At 39.5% G+C, this 26731-nt stretch overlaps 1 protein-coding gene across 1 annotated transcript in view; it reads right to left on the reverse strand.

Annotated features, from left to right (window-relative positions):
* Positions 1-26731, reverse strand: part of RFX6 (regulatory factor X6) — a 491384-nt gene that overhangs the window by 170810 nt on the left and 293843 nt on the right. Inside the window, exon 8 of the mRNA XM_069605240.1 lies at positions 6399-6476. Coding sequence (XP_069461341.1) covers positions 6399-6476 — 78 coding nt within the window. The remainder of the gene's footprint in view (positions 1-6398; positions 6477-26731) is intronic.

Genomic DNA, 26731 nt, shown 5'->3' on the forward strand with positions numbered 1-26731 from the left:
TACAGCTGGTGTGTGTTCATGACCTACCGTGCAGCCTGGATACTGTTTTGGGAAATGCTGGTGGGGAGAGAAAACCCCGTCGATCCGCTGGCCTAACAAGATGCTGGCCAGGGACAAGTCAGAAGGCCACATCATCGGCAGCCTCAGTGTCTACTCCCGACGCCTCACATCCCCACAAAACCTAGACACCTCGAGCAGCTTCAACCTGCATCAGCAGACACTGGCTCAGTGAAGTACTACCGCTAGCACCTAAAGAAGGCAGCTCCGCACTCACCATCAGTATCCACGCCATGCACTTCAGGAACACCTTTTCGTCATCCTACCCCTGTGCACCAACCGTCAGTCCTTTCTTATGTCTTGTACTTACCTGCAAGAGAGCAACAGTCTGCTGGGGACAGGCCTCACCACCAGCAATACAGTAGCTGCTGTCCCCCCTTGCAGACTCACAGTCTTTCAGACTCAAAGGGCCTCATTAAGTGTTTGGGGTAGCTGTGCCCTTTTTAAGGGCACGGCTACTGCCAAACTCCCTACCGGTCCGGCACCCGCGAATGGGCCATTACCGGCCCATTATGAGATGAATGGGCCGGTAATTTCCCATTTGCGGGTGCCAGTATGGCCGGCCTCCCAATCCCCATTCTGCCCCATAGGGCACAATGGGGGTCGGGAGCATGGTTGCACCGGCACTGTTAATACCGGTGCCGGTGCAATCACGAGTTCTGCTCGCGGGTGCCGGTCTGCACGCCTGGTCAGACCAAGCAGTCTGGCACCGGCAAGCAGAACTCGTAACGTGGCGGAGAGGTAACAACGGCGCCGGTAGCACTACCGGCGCTGTTGTTGCCTTTCCGCCACATTCGTAATGAGGCCCAAAGTGTGCATTTAATCACCTGGGACATTTTAAGAACCTTGAATTTTCTGTAGCACCAGCTTGTTTATCCATTTCTTCCACTGTACACCAGGTCTAGTGCAAACCCCGAGTCATGGCTTAAATTAAGGACTCATTCTATCTGCACATTGAGGCTACATATGGTTCAACTTAATGGTCTTTAAGGTGCACAGCATGGGGGATCAACCATGAGTTAAATCGATTCAGTGACATCCAATATCACTGAACACACATGCCTCTATGCACACTGAAGTAGACCCTGCCTGAGTAAAGATACAGGAAAAAAATGATAAAATAACAACCCATCTGTCCAGGTGTGAATGTGGGTGGATGGGATGGGATCTGGCCCGGGAGCTCATACAGCTATGAGCTCTCTGCGAGATGTTCAGCACCAGTCTTCCAAACACTGAGACTTATTAATGCTATATATAGAGGGGTTACATCATCTCCTTAATGCATACTTCTCCATCACTTTTGGAAGCTCACTCAAGCATTGCAATTACTAAAATCAATCAAAGACCCCCAAAAATCAATCAGACTCTGGAAGGAGATGAAGTTGGACATGTGCCTTGAAAACTTGAAATGTCCTAACGCCATAACTGATCTGAAACTAGACAGAAACTACTTGATGACATTCATGCCTGGATAGCAAACATCCTCAACATTATGGCCCCAAAGACGCCTTCCAAAGTTTCACAGAAGAAAAACGAGTTACTAAATAGTTTATCCTTCACACGTAATATCCTGAGAAAAGAAAACCTGTGACTGCAGAAAATTGAGGGAGAAAAAAATTACCTGTCAAAAGATTATTTGCCTTGTCACTGGCATGTCTGGAGTGGAAACTGTCAAAGCAAAAAGTTAGTGCTACATATCCAGAGGGAAATTATTCAGGAATTCCAAAACCCTGTTCCTGGTACAACATCACTGGCACCGTATCAAGAGCTCAGTGATTCCATTGCAGCACATTTCAACAACACAATTTGCCAGAAAGATGAGAAAGGACCACCACTGCCAATCCCTGCAATGCAATGCATTATTAATGGGCCCGTTGTTAGCATGGTCCCCATTCCCATTCAGCCCTATTGGGGCTCTAATGGGAATGGGGATGTGTTCCCTGCATGGGGAAATACCGGGTCCTCCAAGGTTGAAATGGCCCGGTATTTCCCCATTCAGGGTACCCAGACCCAGTATGCGGTATGGGGGGTGGCCATGCCGCAAATAGCAGCATGGCTACCTCCATCCTTGTAATGACCCACCTAGAATACAACAACCTCCTTAGCCTGAGACAATCTGGCTTCCGCCCCGGCCATGGAACTGAATCAGCCTCCTTGATTTAAAGATACAAATAGACAAATGCATGGACAATGGTAAACTCGCCCTTCTCCTCCTTCTTGACCTCTCGGCCGCCTTCGGCTTGGTGGACCACAACACAGTGTGCCATCACCTGGCCACAGCAGCACACTGCTCACCCGAAGCGATCACTGGATCAAATTGTTTTGCCCAACCGAATCATGAGATTCTTCTCATCATCAGCTGCAGCAGACGCAGCCCCAGTCACCACTGGTGTCCCCCAAGGCTCGTGTGTCTCTCCCACACTCTACAATATTTTGACAAAGCCCCTTTTTGACTGCCTTGACTCCCTGGGTATCTTCTACACCAACTATGCAGACGATACCCAAATCCTCATCCCCATTACTGGCAACTATGCCAATCTACTCACGTGCCTTGAATGCTGTTTATCAAAACATCCAGGCCTGGATGGACAGGCACTCGTTATGCCTTAACGACAAAAAAAACAAGCTCCTGCTCTTTGGTTCACATAACCACCTAAACAAACTCGACAAATCCTATGCATCATTTGAGATAGACGGATACACCATCCCCTTCTCCATATCAGTAAAAACTCTAGGAGTTTATTTCAATGCCTCCCTCACCCTCAACAAATAGGTCAACACAATATCTGCCTCATCAGCCTAAACAACAAAATTCATTAATGCCAGCAGACGCTTCCTGTCCACTGATAGCTGCCTTACCCTAGCCAGAACCCTCATCCTCTCGACTACTTTAATGCCTCTTTGCAGGAACATCCACCAGTAATATAAAAAAAACTCAGTCATCCAAAATAGAGCAGCCTCGAACATCCAGAAAAAAGGCCACATCTCAGCCTCCAGAAGAAACGCCCACTAGCTTCCTATCCGCGAGAGAATCCACTTCAAATGCCTCACCATTACATATAAATGCCTAGCCAACACTTGCCCCCAAATACCTCACCACAAAATTCAAGAAGACCCAAGCAACCAAACAGTCCCCAGGACATCCCTCTCCAACATGCTCCTTACACCCAAATTCAAACGGCAAAAATCTGGAGGACGCAGCTTTCCTCTAGTTGCATCAAAACATTGGAACGCCCTCCTGGCATATCTGACAGCCGACACCTCCTATTGGTCATTCCTGAAAAAAACTCAAAACCAGGCTGTTCTCGCTCGATAACTAACGCCATTAGCATACCCGCTCAAAGTCTGTTTGCCAAGAAATGACTTAATGCCATGAAATGTTAACATGCTATCTGTAACTGAACTATGCTTTGTATGCCCGAAGTTCGCACTGTACTACTCCGAATGTAACCTAAGAATGCCAATAAATGTCTGTAACAGCACCCTGATGCCTACGGGTTTGGTGCGCTATACAAATATACAAATGAATAAATAAATAACCACAGTCAGCAACAGTAGCAATCCAGCAAGTTCATTGGAAGACCCACATCATGCCAAAATCTACAAAGCAATAAAAAGGAAGAATCATGGAGTAACCCCCCCCCCCTTCCAAGTCCTGCTTAACCCTTCAATTGAACAAAGCAACATCCCTCATGCATTAAAACCAGTCCTCATCAAGTCTTTTCTCAAGAAACCTGTGGCTGATTCCAACGACCCAACAAACTATCGACCAATCCCCAGACGAACACTGAAAGCAACAGCTTCCCCCACCAGTCATTACATCGATTCAGACCAATGGGACAAACAAAATGAACGACATGCTTTGCTCGTGACATGAAAAAGACAAAGCAGACAATTCTTCCAGTGCACTCATTCTACACACTGCACTGAATATGTCCACCTCTCTCAATACTGTCAGCCACAACGTCCTACTAAAAAACTAGAGGACAAGGATCCGAATAATTTTTGACCAATCCATTATGGCCATGACTTGGAATCGGACTAATAATCCTGTGAACATACAAAAGGCATGCGGACAGCACATGAGACCAGGGAGAATGGACTCATTTGAGTCAGTCTCTCTTTGCCCCTTAAATGACTCTATTGGTCCCCTAAATGAATATGGAACAGCAAGATGACAAACAATGGATCCTAAATCACTTTCCCAAACACTCCTGAACCAAAAGATTCTCTCTCACATAATCTTTCCTCTCTCTCCTGCTAAATAACTCACACTGCCTTCTCGTTCCATATAGTACAGCTCAAACAATAAATCCTTTCAGATGGCAGTGAGCTGCCTGGAAACATGCCACATTTACTTCACCCCCAATATCCTGCAGCTAACTCAGCGCTGACTTCAACAGGCAGATCTTGGGCTCTCGCTTCTAAAAACACACACCCAATTATATAAGCCACTATTCACCTAGAATCGCACAATCGAATACATCTGGCCAGCAAGCATCCACACCACAAGATTTGCATCTCCTTCCCACCTCTCTTACAGAAACAGAAGCCGCAAGGCACAGCAATGACATAAATGTACTTTACAACACCGCTTTAAATTACATTATCTAGGGTACAGCTCATTTTTGCTGCTGTGTTCAAAACAAAATTAGTTGAAAATGTCAATACAATACTTACACTTGTTCTCAGGATAGGGGCAATCTTTGGAATAACTCATGTAAATTGATGTCCTAATTGATCTTCTTCACGAAGGGCCTAATTCACAGACCGTTTTCCTGTGGAATTGCACCATTATAAAACTTTTCTGTTTATCAGGGCCCTACTTTCTTTTGGCATCATTATTCATATGGTTATCTATGGCAAAGGCCTAATTTATCTGAATGACACAATTTAACTTATGAGAGTTAATAATTTCTGTTTACATATTTTTGCCTTCTTTGTAGTTGTGCACTTTTGAGGGACCTTAGTGTCCTGAAATAAAGTGGAATTAATTAACCAACATTTTCACGTATACTTCTGCTAGAAAACTGCACTATGTGCACAGACAACAGCATACCTAAAATTAATTGATGTAGAGAATTTAATGTGGCAGCCATTTTTATTTGGTCTGACTTGCTTATTAGTCACACAATAAAGTCTATGGAAGTTATATTTAGGTTTAAAAAGAGTGCAACATCCTGGTGCTTATCTAAACCTTGTAATGTTGACTTTATCTTGAAGGCCACCTGTCAATTTAAAGTTCGGTTTCCACTAGAATCAAGTTCTTGGAAAATGTGATGCTATCCTGAGGGAAGGAGGCATATGTACTTAGTTTTCTTTAAATGACACCTACAAACTGTATTGCTGGACTGCTTTTGAATCATTCATTATTCAGTTGATTGGCTGTGTTGCTCCCTTTTTATAGGATCACTTACCTATCACGTGCCACTTAGCATGGCTGTAAAAAGGTGATGCCTCTCACTGCTCCCAACAGCAATGGTTTTTCAGAGAATTAACAAATTCCCTGGGAAACACTGCCTATTGCGGGGATCTGCAATCTGTTGCTTTCCAGATGTTTTTGACTACGACTCCCATGTTCCTTCATAAATGACAATGCTGGGTAGTACTGACGAGAGTTGTAGTACAAAACGTTTGGCGTGGCCGAAGATTGCAGACCAGTGGCCTATAGCAACAGAACCAACCCTGACCTACCCTGCAGACTATTCTATTGGCTTCAGAGAGTTCAGAATGCTACAGTTCAAGACGTTCTATTCATCAAAAGAAGCAAACCATCTCTCCAACACATTCCTACCTTCATATGTTAGCACTGGTTTAGTGCCTTCTACTCTAATCCTTGTGCAGCACCCACCACAGCTTTCAAAAACTAGAAATGTCCTTACTGATCTCAATATTGTAGCACTTAAAACCCTGTTCAAGGTTTAGGACTTCATCTGGATGCTTTCTTTCCACCACTTACCTTCACAAATCATGGTCAGGCGTCATAAATTTGTTGCTCTTGAATGAAGAATGTAAAGCACTTATTGCTTTAGGTATGGAACATCCTCGACTCCCAGACATTCCAAAGATCTTTCGAAAACCGTATTATCCTTCAATCAAATATAAACTAGATTGTCACTTACTTTACCACTCTCTCCTTGGGCACTTAACCAAGAGACTAGTAGTTGTTGAATGTTGACAATCTAAAAATGTCATCAATAACAATGATGATGATGATAATAATAATACTAACAATAATATTACTAATAATACTAATAATAATAATACAATTAATACAACATTTTTGTTCTCCAAAGAATCAAGACATACATTGGTTTTGAAAAATAAATGAATATCCATACCTCTTCAAAATTTCCATTGATTGCATTGTCAAGGACACACTGACAGTGGGTTTTGTACATCATGATAAGAGTATCTGCCTAGTTAAAAAAACAAAAATCACAATAATGTAAATACATATTCTACAATGTATTTGATTAATACTTTGGGAAGCCATACATGTTTGTGTTGCTCCACAGTTTAGTTCTACCAAAAGTCAACTTTCGATCTTAGACATTTAGCAATCTAATTTTTAATTTCTAAATACTTTTTATTTGTTGGATTGCAAGAGCACTGGACAGCTAAACACAAACACAAATTATCACAATACATAATGATTATCAGATTGCATAATACAATTTCATCAGTTAGCTGAATCTGAACGTAGAACATTTCCAATATGACAGAATAAGCAAATATCTTGAAAAATTCTGTTATATTTATTCACATTTTTTATGAGATGAAATGGGAAAAGGATAAATATATAATGACACATGTGATCTAATCATGTTTCATTAAAAACCTTCCTTATGGATGCCTGCAAAGACTTGTCAACAACTTGAACAGACCTGGAAAGTGAGTTCATTATTAGGGGGAAAAAAGTTATCACTTTGGATGCAACAGCTGTCGATTCTCTGCCCAGTGCTCTGAACTGCACATGTAATTAACACAGCTGTAAGTACATCTGTTTATCAGATATTAGCAAGTTCTGTGGCAAGTTTGATGATACTCTATAATGAGTGGAAAAATATCTATGATTAAAAAATCTGGCAGCTTAAATTAAATCTGGGCGGGATGAAAGTCATGTAGCTAGGGCACTGAAATCTGGACCAATAGGGAAAAGGCATCCATTCACCTAAATCATCTAATATGATAATAGTCACTGCCACTCTGAAAAAGAGGGGTCGGTGTTGAAATCTAAAATGTAGCAGATATTCCAAGAAGAGTTCTGCTTGGAATATCGGCTACATATTAGATTTCACCCCCGCCCCTCTCTTTTTTCTGAGTGGCAGTCAGCATTATCATATTAGGTGATTTGCCCTCTTCTCTAACTTTGCATTCTAGTGGTAGATGTGGTACCAATCTCCCACCGCCCCCTTCAAATCCTTCCAAGGTACTCAGTGCCTAAGTAGCCCTAGGGCAGAAATGTGGATGGTAATCCCATTATATGAACTAGGAATTTGTAAAGCTGCCAGGCTATGCCTTTGAAAACTTTGTGAAGTTTTCTAAAAGCTTTGGAAACTCCATGGAGTTTTCAAGTTTTTTGTAGGTACCATTAATTTGGGTTTTGAGTGTACTTAGGTATAATTGTGATATATTAGCATGATCAATGATGCTCTGGAAATGCTACGATTTGTCTTCTTCACAAACATCTTTGACAGAAGAACAAGATCCTCAAATTTTATTCACTTTAAAACACAGGTAATTCCAAATACATTTATTAGAGCTAATTACATAATTTTTGTTGAAATATGTTTCGCTTATTTTTTTTTAGATGCTTGAATTGTGAGGGTGAAGGAGTACAGGGGTCACACAAATGTCTGGAACTGACAGCTGTATCAATTAATTGAAATAGTTGGTTCTTTCACTGTAACCAGTGGGTTTACAAAAAAACAATAGAATTAACAGGAAACTGCAGTAATGCAAATTGGCAAAAACAATGACACCCAACATCCCTGTCCAAATTCAAATAATTAACTAATATATCTTGCATAGTTTCATCAAGTCACCTCAATTTGGCCAAACATTTTACACCACCAAATTGGAAGATTAATATCACACAGATAGAAATTGGAGAAACGCAAATACAGAGCAAAGTAATTGTTGGAAATAGTATAGTAAGCTTCCCACGAAACCCTTTACAAATTCCAAAACTATTTATTGAAACTGCAATTGTGTTGTTGATTGAGTCAACAAGAGAATATGTTGCTATTATTGTTTTGAATGGAAACCTGCACTTTTTATGTAGCATAGAATTGTCTGGATAGGCAAAAGAAAGAAACAACTATTTGCAAGTATAAAACTAGCAACACTTCTAATGAACTGACTTCTTCTGATGTATTATTTGTATCTATTCTTCTCCTTTATAGTTATGCATTTTACATGCTAGTAAAAATCTGTTGACTGCCTTGAAGGAGAGCTTACAGAAAACACATGTGTTGGCTGTATCCATGTGTATTGTGTATCAATGTTTTATGCTGTACTATAAGCACTGTACTGAAGTGTATCAAATGTTATCACTTTAAGTTAAATACTAAACATACTAAGCAACTAGTCACTTCTAAAGAAACTCAATTTATCAAAGTATTACAAAAGTTTGAACACTAGTTATTATTTTGGTCCAAATGCTATTCATTTGTTGAAAACATTTGTGTTTCATTATATTTATCTCAAACTAAATCGTATGTGAGAACTCAATCACATTCTGAAATTTTAAACATAGAAATAGTATTTGTGCAATTTTATATTCTGTGAGAAATTTGTACTTAATGTAAGAAAAGTCAATGTTGTTTTTTATATTGTCATAATTATTACTTTGTATATATGGGTTTCGTTTTAATAATTACCTTTTACTAGTATTACATTTATTTTGAACTAAAATTGTATTTGTAGATTGCTATTTTTTTCATTATTTTTATTATTGATTATTCTATATAATGATCAATTATTTAATGTATCAAAATAGCTTTTTTCATTAATCATTACACAGCATGTTATTAATCTTGATTAATAATGTTAACAATAATTTGCATTCATGTTTAAGCTTTTAAATATTTGGATTTGTATTATTAATATTATCATTACTATTATTAGTATGTGAATTTCTTTTTTAATCTTAATTGTTATTTTGTATCACTCATTGTATTCTGTATTCATAGGTTATTTTAATTGTGTTACTATTTCCATTTTAATTAATCTGTTTAAAAATAATAATCATGATCTGTTTTACATCTGAATAGCATATGTTGTTATATCTTACTGTTAATGTATTATTGTGTTTTTTTAATGTTTACATTTTGTAGACTTGAGTGGATGTAGTAAAATACTGAGTTTGAGGAAGCACAATAGTGGATGGGAGAGGAGAATGGCTATGAATATGAATTTGTAAATCAAGAATGAAAAAGAAAAAAAACTGACACTGCCAATTTTATAAAATTAAAACATAGTGCCGACTTCTCCCAAACTGACAAGTCAGGGGGTGCCAGAATAACTGCAGAAACTAATTCCTTCCTCACTTCCTGACAATTCTGTTGACGTCTGGTGAGATCATCCATATTTGTGGTTATAATATATCTTTACCTACTTCCTAGAAAGACACTTTTCCACATCAAGATGAGTGGGACCTAAGGACTGAGTCCTACGATAGTGAATCCCCAGACGTGGTCAGTGAGTGGGATGATAAACTTATGGAAATTATGTCTCATGTTGCTGCTGACATTGCTAAAATTAAGGCATCTGTCAGGGAAATGAAGGGGTGCATATGTTGAGTAGAAAATGCACAGACAGTTCCAACTCTGACACTTCAGCTTGACAAGGTGACCAGTTAGCTGTTGGCGCAAGAGCATGTTTCCTTGGGGAACAACTTCACCATTGCATGTTTGCCTGGAAGGCAGAGAGAGGAAACCCAAATGACTTTCTTCAGAAGCTCTTGCCCTTACTGCTTCATCTACACCCAAGTCCTCTGAGACAAATAGAATGCATCAAAGCTCAGGCCCCAAGCCAGGTCAAGCGGAATGCCTTTGTAGGACGATTGTGATGTTTTTTTTCTTTGAAGGTGATCCTCCTGTGGCATGTGAGGAAGAAGTAAATGTAATCTGGGAAGCCAAAGCATAAAGTCATGTTTTTTTTCTGATTGCAGCAATGATGTAATTGATAGGTGTAAAATCTTCAAAAAAGTTAAAGAGCTAGCTAATGTGTGGCACCCAACTGATTACACAGTATATCCAGGTGGTGTTGGATGTTGCGATACAAGCCATTCAGGAGGCTTACAAGGCAAAGAAGTTTTTAATGGACTGAGGGAGGAAGCGTATCTACCCCAAATCTGAAGAAAATTGCTGGTGTATGGAACAGGTCCTGGGTCTAGGCAGACGAATAACGATTTCAGAAAGCTTAATAGGTTCTCTCCTCAACATCGATCTGCATATTGACTTATTGCTCTGTTTTCAAAACTCTGACAGGGCCTGCTATTTCATATTACTTTATCTAGGCTAGTTCAAGTCATTAGTATAGTATAGCATAGTATTGTTTATGCAGTTTCAAAATCTGCTTTTTTCAGAAACATTCCATGCAAGCATCACAAATGCAACCACTATGTAAAAACTAAATTCACATGGCCCATAACTACATAATGGATACTTAAATTCTTATTATTTCTTTTCTTTTTTACTCTCACAGTATTTGTTATGATGGGAGCTATGTGTTTTCATGTTCCTAGTATAGGTCTCAGTTTCTTTCTTTCTTTCCTTCTTTCTTTCTTTCTTTCTTTCTTTCTTTCTTTCTTTCTTTCTTTCTTTCTTTCTTTCTTTCTTTCTTTCTTTCTTTCTTTCTTTCTTTCTTTTTCATTTCTGGGGCAGAAGGTATGATCTTTAACTACTGCCCACTATGTAAAGGTTCTATTTGGTGGATGCCAAATGATGCCAGGGATTGCAGTGAAGTTTAATGTCTTTGAATTCCATTGGCTGTGTGCTCTAAAGCCTGCACCATGCTTTTCCCATAGGAAGCTGGCGTTGTGCATGACTGAGGTGTGTTGCCAAATTGTTCCACAGTGGATTAGGAGGTTTGTATATTGTGTGCTCTATCCTCATCCTTTGAAGATGTTTTGCAAGTGTGCAAGTGCTGGAGATTCAGCGGTAGAGTGACCTGGAGTTCACTGTGCAGGTGAGGAGGCGGCTGGGGTTCAGGTGCTTCACTTCTATGTGTCCTGTGATACGTTCATCACCATGATGGAGCCGTGGCATTAATCAGCAATCACTTTTTAATATGTCATTTTGAGGAATAAGAGACACTATTTGGCTTGACGATAGCAATTGTCTCTTTGTACGTTATTTACCACTCTAATAAAGACGTGTAATCAACTAGCTAGTACGATGAAATCTGTCAGTGATAGTCTGCCCTAACTAATGACATTATTTGGTTATATTCTGACCTAACTAATTAAATGATTTGTGGTTTATCATGTTTGTACATGAATTTCATGGATTTGTGTATGTAATTTGTGGCACTGTGTTTCCATGGAGAAATGTAAATTAATTGCCTGTATATGAGTTTTAATTGAGATTAGAATTGTGGCAATGCAAAAGGTTTAAATGTGTATGACATTATTTGACTTTAAGACACATGTTTCTTTGTATTTTCCATCAAGGACTATGCTGTTTTCTAATTTTGATGCTACACTATTGTTGATACAATTATGAATAATTGATCATTTAATTAATTGAAGATTCATTCAAATCACATTTATCCCATGGCCATGGTCTCTCCGTGTATATTGTTAACTCCCAGGTGATTACTAGGTCACAGGAAATCTGCTCATCCGAGTCTAATCAATCTTGAATCAACCCTTACCAGTTATTCAGACAAAGAATGCGAGAGCAGCCACTGTCTAGTGGATCTGGTGCAAATACTAGTACTGGACCCGCTAGTAAGCATAATGAAAGTGCTGCTGGGCTCAAGGTCTCAGTTGATTTGACTTAAAGGGGAATGAAAGTCTCTCTACTGACTGATTTTGTAATGCTACTGGCAGGTTTCGATGAAGTACAGTCACAGTAGGTGGAGCAGGCACTGAACAAAACAAGAAGGTAATTGCTTCTGATGAAGATGAGAATGGAGGTGAAAGTTAGAAAAATGCTATGGGCAGCTATTCCTCACCACTGCCCCTTTCAGGATATGATAGCCGTGACCCTCTAAGGACACCTTTAGTATTTGTTAAATGAAAGATGAAAGATGCAAGAACCAAATGTGTACTGATAAAAACAAGAATTTTGGTGCTTTTTGCCTTGGACATGTGATTGCAAGTGTGACTGCAACAGAAGCACAGCACAAAGCAAACATCATAGGTGGTACCCCTAGGGCCTATATCTTTCCACGGAAAAAGAAATTGAACCAGAGTGGGGAAAGTAGTACAAATTCATCTGTATGCACCATAGCAGCAATATACAGTAACCCAATGGGGTTGGATTCTTCTCTGTCCACTGAATCTGCCTCCAAACAACTCAATAGGAATTTCGGTCAGTGACTTTGCCAGTGTGAAAAGGTTATATTACAGACCTGTTTATAAGAACAATTACTGCATTGCCATATGCAAACTCTTCAAAAACAGTGCACGAGGGAAACCATGTACACTGGAGTGGAGTCACTTGGAAAACAATTATCAAGGGGGTTTGTTTGCTAAAACAGAAATGACTAGAGGTGTGTCAGCTTCTGGAACTTCTTCTGAAGGTAAATTCCTTATGCTTGAGGAAGATAATGGTGATGCAGGAATTGGTGCAAAACATCTTTTCTCAATGAATCAAGGTGCCCATTGCACTGGCCCCCGGTGGCATAGAGTTGTCTCTCCTACTCACTCATGTTCATCACTTAGTGAGACAGCACCCTTCCAGTAAGCACATTTCCATAATCACAGTCTCCTAAAGCAGCCAGTATCAATACTATGTTCAACAGGTCTACAAAGTACAACAGAAACTATCATTTGGTGCACTTCCACAATGGGAAGATGGTCAAAATATTGGCAGTTCAAATCCTGCCCTATTATTTTGTGTACACTGCAGAATTCCAGCCATGTATCCAAGCTGCGGCCCACAATATCATGCTCCCAGCTGCACATATTTTTCCACAGTTGAAGTGCTTGATCTTTACAAACAATTTTAACAACTGGAAGACCACTGTTGGCTTCTGTCATGCACACTATTCATATTACTACGCCGCGATACCCGAGAGTCTGGGCGTGTAATAAATGTAATAAACAAATAAATAAATAAATACAAATAAAATAAATAATATGACAATGAACATGTTAATCCGGGAACAGAAAACAGAGTGAATGTGCGTCACTGAACATTGAGCCTCTTTAATGGAATTGAACACTCTCCATAACAACTACTAGTACCTCAACTGCCACAGAGAAGGCACACATAGCAGCACATATCCTGGCTGCATTAAATGCCAAGATTTTAGGATAGCTCATACCAAAAGCACTGCTTTTATTTTTATTGTGTGTGGCAATGGTAGCAACATTTTACGCGCAATGGTGGATTGTAATTGCACAAGAATTACAGAGATTGACACTGTAATGTGCATATGTTGTAAAACAGCAGGCATTTTTTTATCCATTCTTTTAAAGCAAAGAAGATGCTCAGAAGATTGCATTATCACAAATGACCTTCCCCAGCTCAGCCTCATAGCAGGGGATGTCAAATCTTTGGAATTCAACCTTATATATGTTTTCAATTACTCTCTATGCAACACACATGTAGGAACAATTATGTGATGCAACACCAAAGGGAAGCAGTTTTTTTTTTACTCCCAGGCAATTGGATTTCATGAAATGGCTCATGCAAAGTCGAGTGCCTTTTTGACTATAACAATTCAAGTTGTCAGTAATGTAATCCCTCTAGTTCATGTGTCAGATTATGAAGATGGGGTAGATACATTACAGAAAAACAGCATACATCATCACTTGGAAACAAATGCCAGGATCGACACAGACATGTCTGGGTCAGAGGAGTTCATCTGGGAACCAGATTTAAACACATGCAAATGATCTTAATTGTTAAGCGTTTGACTTATTTCCAAGGTTTGTTTGGGAAAATACATGATGTGGATCTTGGACTGCATTGCGGCACATGAGACAGTAGGGTCTCACTTGCAACTTCTCAGGAAAGGTACTGGAAAAATGCTCTCTTCTTCCAACAACCCAATACACATTATTTATCACTCCCAAATACTACTGCTTCTGCCATTACACTACCAGGTCAGCAGAAATCATTATCCTCTTCAAAGTTTCATCTATCACTAGAGAACACAGCAGCACAAGTCCATGTTTTCCTACTTGGTTGTCTTATAGTAGAGCTCCCCAACTTCAGAAATAAAACACAGAATCTCATTTGCGAAGGCTTATTGAAATCTGGAGTCAAGCCACAGAAAACAGACCAAGTATCCATATCAAGATAGATAGCAGGCGAAATGCTTGAACATAATCTGCAGATGACTATAGATTACAACAGGTCTATGCTGTATTGGAAAATCTAAATGGTGCAGTACCCATCACTAAGCAATCTGGCTGTCATATATCTCTTTTGTTCTGTGAAGTAATCGGGGTCCGTACCCCAGGTAAGTGTGAACACCTCTTTTTTGTCCAGTCCTGCACACCACTTAGGACCACACGGGATGGTAGGGAAAATGCAGACACCAAGTAGGAAAGAAGAAAGAAGACACCAGGCTCCCTACACCAATCAATCAGGTACTCTTGTTCAGAGAGGAATTGCCATAGCATTTCGGTGCTGGACTGCCCATGTGGGCGGGACAAAGACTGATATGCAAATGGTAATTTCCCATCTGTGAAAGGTACAGTGAGCAAAAAGCGTGTGCTGCAAACTCTCATCTCGGAACAGGTTATCATGCCATGTTCTTTCTGGAGAGGAGCGCCTGCTACCTTTTTTGAAATATTTGAAAGGAACTTGGGGTTGGTCACCCTGAGTTACCTGGGGGCAACCAGACGTGGACTCCCTGCTCACTGTTCTTAGAGAGACAAAGCTTCACCTCACTGATGAGGCCCAACAAGGCTGAAACACGTGTATGGGGTTGCTTTTGGTACTCTTGTTCAGAGAGGAATTGCCATAGCATTTCGGTGCTGGACTGCCCATGTGGGCGGGACAAAGACTGATATGAAAATGGATATTTCCCATCTGTGAAAGGTACAGTGAGCAAAAAGCGTGTGCTGCAAACTCTCATCTCGGAACAGGTTATCATGCCATATTCTTTATGGAGAGGAGCGCCTGCTACCTTTTTTGAAACTACACCAATCAAAGTTCTCTCTGCTCACAACTGTCAACGGTACCTCTCAGAACCCCCAAGCCATCAAGCACAAACATTCCACTGCCCACTGTGACATCACCACACCTAAGCAGCCCACTACATTCTGCTTCCCGCATCAACTCCAAACATGTTTTTAGTTATCATTAGAGAAAAAAGGACAAGTCTGCCAGTCAAAAGTGCAGGAACTCTAACCATGCCGAAGGTGAATCAGCATTCGGAGCAAGCAGATCTGGAAGATGCTGAACATCTTCCTGATGCTGCTGACTCATATTATGATTATGCAAAGGACGGAACCATCATCCACTAGTGCTGGTTGGGTCTACAGTCCTCTGCACCGGAGAGACTGGTAACAATATATAACGTCTATTCAACCCAGATTTCAAGGATAATGATTTCAACCCCAAAAATGTTAGTCAAAAGAAACAAATGATGCACTTTTGAGAACATTTCTAATGTATTCATGGACATGTAGGGCTAAAAGGGATTAGATGGACCACCATTACACCATTACAGCTCACATTATTTAGTACCTGAATCACATATGCCATCTGCTAACCTAGGCAGTGTGACACTAGTATAACTGCTCAAGTGAGCTAAACAACATACTATATCAGGACAAAGGTCTCAATGGGGGTATACAAATGTGTTATTATAAAATAAATGTGTACAAGATATTAGCTCATAGCAACACAAAGAAAAATGGAAGGAAAAACAAACCAGTGTCCCATTAATATTAAAACACTTAAAAAAATATTTAAAAAATGCAAGAAGCAACTGTCTATTCATTCATGCCACCCCAGAAAAAGGTTGGCACTAGACTCTCCTCAAACTGCCCAAACAGAGTCTCCATATGGGCCAGCTGGACTTTCACTCTGGGCAGTTTCCCTTTTTTGTTTAAAGTCTTTAAACATGAATGCCTGAAAGGTGCAGCAGTAGTAGTGGTGGGTCTGGAGGGTTGGCTGTGCCAGGTAGGCTTCTCTTTCTCTGTCTCGTTCTTGACCATAGAGGTGTGTGACAGGCTGCTGTCTCTTCAGTTATGGTCCCTACACCCGTGCAAACTCCCTGTCCTGCAATGGGATAACTGTGATGCTAGCATATTTCAGATGCAGCTCCTGCTCCTTTCCATCTGAGAAAGAGAAATATGTTCAATAAAGTATAGTATCTAGCAACATTATAGCACACAGTATAGTATAGTTTATAGAAAAATGTATCATTTAGAGTTTGAAGTGAGTGCAATGTAGTATAGTATATTATAGTATAATAAGGTAAAGTATCGAATAGTATAGTTTGGAGTTGACAGTTTCATAACATTTTTAAAAGAATGTTCAAAGTCAAATGATGCACATATTTGCAAATCACCTTCTCTACCATACTATTGCCATCTGCTGCTCTTTCAGGCATGGGTTTCATAGCCTCTCAAACCTGCACACATAGGCTCGCAAGCAGGCCTGGCTGATGGACCAATACGTTGTCCCAGAAATGGTGTGCCTGTTCACGAGTACATTTCACATCTGTTCTCCCCTCCATTTTATTAACCAATGTCTCCAACATCCATTTCTTAATTGGAGAGGTTATGCCCACACACCCTACTTTACCATTCTAGGTATATCATCTGCCACTTATTGTAAGATGCAAGACACCTCTATCACTCACTAAACCTGGTTTTCTAAGGGGCAATGTCCAAAAAGAAATACAAAACTCTGCTTGACAGAGGTAGAGGCAGTCACTAAGTCACTGAGAGCAGGAGTAGCCAAGCTCACATGTGTATTACATATACATGGGTGTGCACTTCCACCTGTGTGATGTACACCAATCGTAAATACACCTTTGCAAATGTGGTTATGAATTTTGTTGTTTTTTGGCTAAATGTACTTTGGTCTGTAATTAAGTTTGCAGTTCTCAATCCTTCATGCGCCTACATATGTGAAATTATTTGAAAACTTTCGGACATATCTAATGAAGTGCTCAATCTGGAAGGAAGGATGACTGCAATAGAAAGGTCATCAGGTACCTGAAGGTAGAGATAGCTGTGAGTTGTAAGTCTTACAATGTGATGATGGGGGAGAAAAGCTAATAAAAGTGCAGATTGTGGAACTAGAGATGAAGAATCGTGAATATATTCTGGGTATGGTTAGAGTTGATGGAAATGCACTGGGATCTTGAGCGCACCATTGCCAGTTCTAATGATAAAGAACAAAGGCATCCACTCTGGTATCCTTCACATTGAGGGTATTACCAGGCACATAGAGTTGGCCAGAGAGTGCAGAAAGATTATTGTGATGTTCACCAAATTGGAAACTAATAAGGGGACCCTACATTCTTCAAGAGAGAAGTGTAGTATAATTTGGAATGGAACACAAACATTTCTGTAACCTGATTTTCCTAACGGGCTGTGGAAAAATGCAGGCCGTTCAGTGAAGTGAAAGCATTGGCCAGGGAGGCAACTATTAGGGTGAATCCAAACAGACTAGCTACTCTGAACTTGTATTTTCCTTATGGCATGCACACTACAATGGATGTTTTTTTTTAGGTGCAGGTTTGTTATACCTTCCGTGCACACTGACTATATTATAAACATGCACATTAACACCATGCTTGTTTATCATAAGTCTCCATGCAGCACGCCAGCTTAATACAATATAATTATGACTAAATAATTTGATTCTAGAGGTGCAGAAAAAGGTGAGCTACTTGGAGATTCAAGACCGACTAGTATACCCATCACAATAACGTCAAACGTTTCATTGAAGAATACATTTGAAATATTAGAAAGCTTATCAAAACTAGGAACTAGAACACTGTGGGAAATCAAAACCCTACAAACAATCTAAAAGTTTGAAGGATTTCTAGATGTTTCAGAATAGCTATTTGTTCCTTGTTTGAGGAAGCAGACAAACAAGCACTCAATGAATGGGAACATCTTCCAGTTACTACATCAAATGAATATCTGTGAAGAATTATTAACCAATCAGGTATCACGCATACAAACATTATGGAAGAAATTAAGTTAATTATATCAGAAATAGAAATAATCAATATTATGGAACTACATTAAAAACATTATGAAATTCTGCATAAACTATTAATTGACTTTTCACCAATTATCAAAGCAGTAAAAGATGGAGGGACACGGCAGTCTTTTTAATTTACTACATGTAAAAGAATTCCACACTATTGAACTATTCCTCAAGGACTCTATTAAAAGGACAACATGGAGAAAATTATAGTCAAGGGTACACTTATTTTGTATGTGATATCCTCCTGATAAGCTATAAATGTAATGTGTTAAGTATTTAGAGGAATTAAGTTATAGAAGATCTTAAGAATTACAAATTGAAAGATTAAGACTACATATGTTTGTACATTAAAAATCAATGAGAACTCAGAATGGAACAATTTGAGATGTACAAAATTGATGATAATAAGAAGATTCAAACTACAGATAATTGCAAATTAAGAATAACAATTGATGATGCAAAAGTGGTTACATGAACTGAGAGTTGATAACAAAGAACTGAAAATAAGCAATGGCAATTTCATCAACATAAAGTTAATCAAGGATTAAGCACATTAAATAATAGCTGACTCAATACCTATGTAGAAGGAATGGACAATATTGCAAAACTAAGAATTAATTAACATAAATTCATGCACATTACATTAAGGCATGAACTGAGAACCTCAAACTTGTTATAATAATACCATTTTTGAGTTCATTGCAATCATTTGTTTGCTTTTTCTCATTATAACAGTACATGCATTGAATTGTTTTCTAGACAAAATTGCACATCAGCATCCAGATGTCGTAATGTACTACAATGGATCGTCAATGGACTGTATTTTGGTGGAAAGGGTGTGCTGAGAGGCCTTGAGGGACAGGGATAGTGCTGTCCCCTGAGTCCTGCCCTCCACCTCCTGGGTATGTATGTATTTACTATTTATTAGATTGACTCAATACTTTATTACTGACCTTTGCCCAAGATGCTGCCACTTCCTAGAGTGAGTTTAATTACTGCCTGTCATGCAAGTCACCATGAAGGTGTGTGGGGCATGGTCAGTTGTCACAAGAGCTACCCCAATTGATGTATATGCTCTTGCTTACCTGCTCTTGCTCATCAGCATTGGGTCTTGCATTCAGGTTCTGGTGCAGCTAGTGAAGGATGAAATAATAAGCAAAGACCATGATGGAAAAAGCAGGTCATATCCTGAAACCTGGGTTAAGGATTAAAGATTTTGAAAAAGTGGGTCTGTGAATGTTGTACTGCAAGTCAATGAAGATTAATTCTTACTTCTGGGGCGCTGGGCTACCTTTGCATCTCCACTGGACGAGCTGGGGGTTGTGGACGTGCATGGCCGAATGGGAACTGGATATAGGCTCATTCTATTTGTATGGCAAGTAATGACTATGGAATACTCTGGGGCATATTGGATATACATGAGACATGTTCATTGCAGCTGGAGCCTCACCACCCAGTTTTGGATTTTGGACTCTTTTGAGGATACTTTGGGTTGGCACTACAAATATGGAGGGGCATCTACTCATATCCAACAGTGGCAAACTCCCCCTCAGTATTCTTGTCCTTGGAAGAGGGACTGTTGGAAGCATACCACATCCAAATGGAGATGTTACTGAACAATGGCTTGCGAGTGTCAGATGCACCAATGCTATAGAACAAGCTATATATAGACAGAAAGGAGATTTCAGGGGATCTGGTCAAAGTTTGGTGAATGGCTGGGAGAGGTCTGCCTGGGGCTGAGATGCTTAAATTAGACATTAATATAATCTGACTGTATGGTTTTAAATGTACATAGCACTCTGTACATGCACTCAGGGGTCTTTTATGTAACAGTCTTTTTAACAGATTAACTCCTGCTCCTAAAATGTACACTTTTAATGGGGCTCCATTTCAAGCTCTGCATTATTTATGCAGGGAGGACCTGTAACACTTGCAATTGTTGCAAACAGGTCACCTGCACTTAATTGTCAACATTTGCATGTTTGATTGCAAGAGTGGAGTCTAAAATGTGCATTACACTCTTTTACACTTCCTATGGAATCTGTCTGCTTGTTGCTGTGTGAAAAGCAGGCAGATTGTCGTGGAATGCACAGCATTTACACCAGCATAACAATATCATGGTCATGTAATGTGTGATCAAGTATGATCAAATGTTAAATCATGGAAAAACTTGGTACCTACTCATTTGGAATAGGTTCAAGGTCCAAATACCTCCTCTCACAACACACAACACACAGGACATTTTAAATAATTAAATAGATAAATAACCTAACATAAACAGAACCAATAAAAAGCAGAAGAAAGGAACCACACCTGCGATCCCCTGGTAATGCTCTGGAGGCGAAAGAAAATAAAAATCAGATGAAGGGCAGCTCTATAAGGCACACAAAGAAAACATTACAAATTAAACAATTACAAAGAGCAAACAGCATATTCATAGGTACCTGCTAAGGAATGATTGAATTCTTCTTCATACAACCTGTCAAGGATTTCATAGAGGGGAACAAACATCTATTCCCTCTTGGAATCACTGAAGATTACACACAAAGTTACATACGTTCAGAAGTAGTAAGTGACACTTGGTCCTAAGATGACCAAAAGGGTATCAATTTGATTTTGTCTCCACACTTTGTGCAAGTACCTTATTTAAAGGCTACCTTTTAAAAGACTAACTTTTAATCCTTTTAATAACAGGCATATGTTTCAATTCCAGTAGCAGGTGCAGATCATTCCATAATGTAAAACAGTTACCAGTACTTCAAATCCTGCGCAAAATGTTTCCCCATTGTATTATCAACAGGTTTACTCTTTATCCGACTACGTTATATGACACAGAAACCCCCTTTTAGTTCAATGCCACATAATCAATATTACCACACGTAGTATGCACCATATTTCAAGAAAAAGTACCTATTTTGTAGTAAAAAAAACTTGTATTGGCAATATAAGACCATGTGGTGCATGTGGCACACACACATATATATATATATTGAAGGACACAACTTTAATTTCAGGGAGGTTAAGGTGAAACCCTAATTTTTTAATTTTAATTTAATGTTATTTGTGTACAGCTCTAAAAGAACTTTTACAAAAGTAATATCACAATGTTAAAAACAATTCATAATCACTAATTCGGTCATACAGAGGCATTATTTGATCAATAACATAATAAATAGTAAACCATTTTAAAACTAATGATAAGCTAAACTTTCTATAGCTTAAAGACTCAAGATAATAACAATCAGCCACCATATACCGAAAGGATTACTTGTCGCTTGCCAATCGCTTCCTTATAACAGTCCACAATCGATAAAGTGCAAAGTGCGTGCTCTCAGTGTCATTATAATGAAAACAGTCCCAGAATGAGCCTTCTTTTATAGCATCATTTCAATACACCATGTGACCTAAAATATTCATGTATTCACAGCTCAGTACCAAACATCTTGTAAATAAATGTTTTGCCGCCTCTAATACACCAGATTTTGTACACAGTCGGCAACATCTCTCTTTAAGGGGAACCCCCAATCGAGCTCCCACAAGTACATATGTCGTTCATTGATTTATATGCATTCTTAGTCGAAAGCTCTGTACCGATGGGTTCGGGCTTGGCCACAACTATCTCTGAGGTTTTAGATAATTATGGACCACTCTGGATAGGTACTCATGGCTTCTGAGAGACTCTAGATGGGTATAATTCTGGCCCAGTCCATTGTTTGACTTTGTGTTTGAAAATGTGTTTCACGGTTTGGTAATTAGTCTGTCGGGGCACCAGCCAATATCCTTATTTAAGCTCATTGCCAACATACCAAACTGATCTGTGCCTCGGCAAATAGCAGGCCTACCACCTATATCCAATAGTGCAAGCAGATTGCATTTTGGGCGTGTGGTCATTTTGATGTGTAACAGGCCTCTTCTAATAAGCAATTCACTTCTATGTGATACCAGTCCCAACTCTAGTCTTAGTTATTCTATAGGGGTAGACAAACTCAGCCTTAGAATATGCTTCCAAAAGACTCCTTCTATATGGCACAGCCATTGCAGGTCTACCAGTGTCAATGCTTCCAAACCATATAATACCATCGGGTTGAAGCATTGCTTATAGAATATGATGATTCTCTCTAGTGAGAACCCAGCAGTATTCTTAGCAAAATTGCATATTAGTTGGGTCATACGAAGGGCCTTAGTTTTCTTGATGGTCAAAATACACTCGTAAACCATAGTGACAGCATATGCAAGAGACAGAGAAAATTGCTCTCTGCATACGTACATGTCTTTGAAAAGAAGGAAACATCCTATTGTCTGGCCAATTCTTTTAACTTCTGCAAGTTTGTCAAAGTGGATGTTGACAAACTGAATGACAAACTGAATGTTGTCATATAGATATGTTTGGAAGCCAACAACTGTACCAATTACTCAATTGACTAAACCTTGTTCTACATTAAGGTTACGTTTTAGAATTACTGTGCAGTTTAGACACAAAGTCAATATTTTCTCCAATCTGGCTGTGTTGGAGATACATTTTTCTAAACTATTTAATCATGCCATTGCTTGTTGACAGATAGGAAGTGTCATACTGTGCACATCTAGTTTGTCTGTGGAGCTGATGAGCAGTATGGGTTACATTTCTTTTTTCAACATTGTCTCATTGAATTAACTACAGCTTGAAAGTGTTGCCATTAAGGACATACATTGCAGATTTGGTTGAGTTCATTGTTCCATGACATCAGGAGCAGATGTGTTTCGTCCATGTAGCTCATGGATTAATATACTATTTAAGATGGAATTTGCATCTTTAGTAAGCAGCTCAGTTCTATTTTAGCATCCGAGAGGTCTGCTGACTGGCACATGTTTTGAGTTAGTTCTCTGTAGTGAGAATATTGCCATACAGGGTATGATCTTTGTGTCCTAATGTTTTGAAAATAGGTTCAGTTTTCACTAGTGTTCACTTTAGGAGGTTTCCAAAAACAATAACTTGTTTTCCACCAAACAGTTCTTCGTAGTTGATTTTTAGGAATTCTTGCATTCTGAGATGAATTAAAGCCAACATGAGGTTGAAAACAATGCTTACTTCATCTATCAGGAGCACTTTCATTTGTTTTAGAATTCTGCGTACTTCAGTAGCAGCTTCTGCTGACAATTTGTAGTATTCTAATTTGTTCTGGAATTCTATGCGCAGAAGTAGCAGTCGGAATAAAGTTACACCACCTATGTTGGAGGCAGCTAAACCTGTGGGGGCTGTTACTACAGCTAAAAGGTTGTTGTTTGTTAAGTTTTATAGAAATGTGCTGATTATTATAATTAAGAATGTTTTGGCAGAATCAGCTTCACCACTTACATACATACAGGCGCAGAGCTTATAATTTTTACAGCTATAGGTTTTAGTTTAATGTTTAAAACCATGGTCAATTTCTTGAGTGACTGCTATATAAATGATGAGTTGTTCATTTAGCTCTAATTCCAGAACTGACAAGTTTTCCTCAGATTTTTTTTATATTGATACATGGTATTTTCTACCTCAGTCATGGCTATTTCTACTTCATTTAGAATGAGTGATTCTCCAAGTGGGTCTCATCTGTCTGTAAGGGAAGGTTGACTGCCTTCAGGAGTGTCCTTGTCTAGTTGTACTTCAATTTCTTCCTCTTGTCGGCGTTCATTGTCCAACATGTGTTTGTATTGTTTGAAACTAGCATTTGTTATACTGCTTTCTATTGCTTTGAATGCAGCTTCAAATGAGTCATAGTCACCTAATAATTATTTTTCTTTTCTCCAAGGTTTAAAAAGTTGGAGAAGGGCCATGTAATACAGTTCTCTATGTTGTGGAGACTTAAATGATAACTTTCTATGATTAATTATACTGGGTTTGTTGAGTTTCACTAGGCTTCCTTCACAAGTTGAGACTGAATATTTACCAGTTGTCTCATTTGGTGTGATATTGTTTTTCTGGGTGTCGATTCTGGCAATGTCGCACAGACACATGTTTTCCAAAGCAGTACTTCTGTTTGGGTAGTATGTTTCAATTAAATCATTTTTTAAACTGTCCTGGCTGTTGGGATGTTTTCTATCTCTTGGTAGGATATTAGTACTCTTTTTGGGGATAAAGCTGGTCCAAGGTTCAGCCAGAAAATGTGCTCAGATTTGCCATATAAGGCTGTTTACGGTCTGCAGCTTTGTAGCAACCACATTCTCTATGGGAGAGCATTTTTATACTGAAGCTGTACAATTTCTCTGATAGTGTTTTTTCAGATGATATGCCATCCCAGAGGTCCTCTAGCTCGGTCTTCTCAGCTTTGGTGAGATTCACTAGGCTTCCTTCACAAGTTGAGACTGAATATTTACCAGTTGTCTCATTTGGTGTGACATTGTTTTTCTGGGTGTCGATTCTGGCAATGTCGCACAGACACATGTTTTCCAAAGCAGTACTTCTGTTTGGGTAGTATGTTTCAATTAAATCATTTTTTAAACTGTCCTGGCTGTTGGGACCATTTGTGGCTATGTTTTCTATCTCTTGGTAGGATATTAGTACTCTTTTTGGGGATAAAGCTGGTCCAAGGTTCAGCCAGAAAATGTGCTCAGATTTGCCATATAAGGCTGTTTACTGTCTGCAGCTTTGTAGCAACCACATTCTCTATGGGAGTGTCACAAGTGCTGGGATATAACGAAGAATCCTCCAAATCAGATAAGTCTATGTCCACCTCCCCTTTCTCCTCACCTGTCTCTTCCAGAAGACTTCCTCATCTGTAGGACTTGTCCTTTGGTTTTTTCTTCTTTGTGAAGAGATACGGTCGTCCGCGGGAAGAAGCCACCCTGATTCCCTGATAAACAGGGAAGCAGTCGGCCCCTGTCCCGAAGATGCCAGGAAGAGAGGAAAAAAGCAGCCGCTTAAAAAAAACCTCTCACCGGATGTTGTTGTCAGTGCCGGAGGAGTTGACTGGTGAGTCCGGAATGCAGGTGAAAACAGGAAAGTCTTTCCGATGAAGTCAAAGCTGTAGTATAGTCCGGGATAGTAGAAGTTGAAGCAGGAGAATCCCGAGGAACCGGGATGGAAGTAAACACCAATGCCAGATACCGGAACGTGATCCGGAAAGCAGGAAGGAATGGAGGAGCCCCGAAAGGCACGGGAACCGATAGAACGGAAAAAACAGGGAAAATATAAGGAAAGGGAAGAAGCAGTAGAAAGGAATACTGCTTTAGGTACTGAGTAAATCAGGCAACAGGCAAAAATACTGGAAACACAGTAGCACGGCAACAAAGCGAAAGAAACAAAGTTGCAACGCACAGAGCCCAGAGAGGGGCGTGGTTAAATACGGAAACAAGAGAAAAGGCTAGACCGTTAAACCAGGAAGTGAAAGGAAAGACACACAGAAGAAAAAGACTAAACCGCCAAACCAGGAAGTGAAAGAAAAAACACACAGAACTTCTAATGGCGCCGCCAACGCCAAGCCTTCCATAAACGCCAGCGACCACCAAAAGACGGCGGCATGACAGGGAGAGCATTTTTATACTGAAGCTGTACAATTTCTCTGATAGTGTTTTTTCAGATGATATGCCATCCCAGAGGTCCTTTAGCTCGGTTTTCTCAGCTTTGGTGAGATAGGCTGTGACATATCTTGCAACTACAGTGGAATTGTCTGCAATATATTGTGTGTCTTCTATGTTTGCATTCCACAAGATGGCAATGATTGGATTGTAATCATTGATGTACTTGGATGCTTGGATGCTTCGTCCCTTTTAATGTTGTATGTGTTTTTAGGGGATGTACCGTTTACATTGTGTCTAACTGGAGACATCAACCTATTGACTTGATCTTTTTTCGCAGACTAGTCTAGGGAAACCAAAGTGACATTTGGTATAGTATTTCCCTTTGTTTTTATATTTATGTTGGCAGTTTTTGTCACATTAATGTTTTTGGAAGAGTAACATTGTTTATGTAGGTCACTATCTGTGGTTTCTGAAGGGATGTTGAGGGCAATATATTTTTCAATAAACTGTAAAAAGTGGCATCACTATCATGCCACAATTTTGGAGCATCTTTTATCCAAAAAAGCATGTGGATGTGCAGTGCTCCTCTGGAATGATATTCTTTTCTCCAAAAGAAGTGTTGAACTTCTCTGAGTGGAGGGGTAGTTTTATTGCAGATAAAATGCAGCATGGTAATAAAGCAATGATGAAAGTGCCTTGATACATTTACAGCATCAAGAGAACAGAGTTCTCCTGGTGTTTTTATGTCTATTCCGTCTTTATTTTGGTTTGCATTGCGTAAGAAGTCTTGCAAGTCATCCCATGTATACTCTGCACAACTTAGAGTA

This window comes from Ambystoma mexicanum, chromosome 4p, assembly GCF_040938575.1.
Source record: "Ambystoma mexicanum isolate Mex_15411 chromosome 4p, UKY_AmexF1_1, whole genome shotgun sequence".
Lineage (NCBI taxonomy): Eukaryota > Metazoa > Chordata > Amphibia > Caudata > Ambystomatidae > Ambystoma > Ambystoma mexicanum.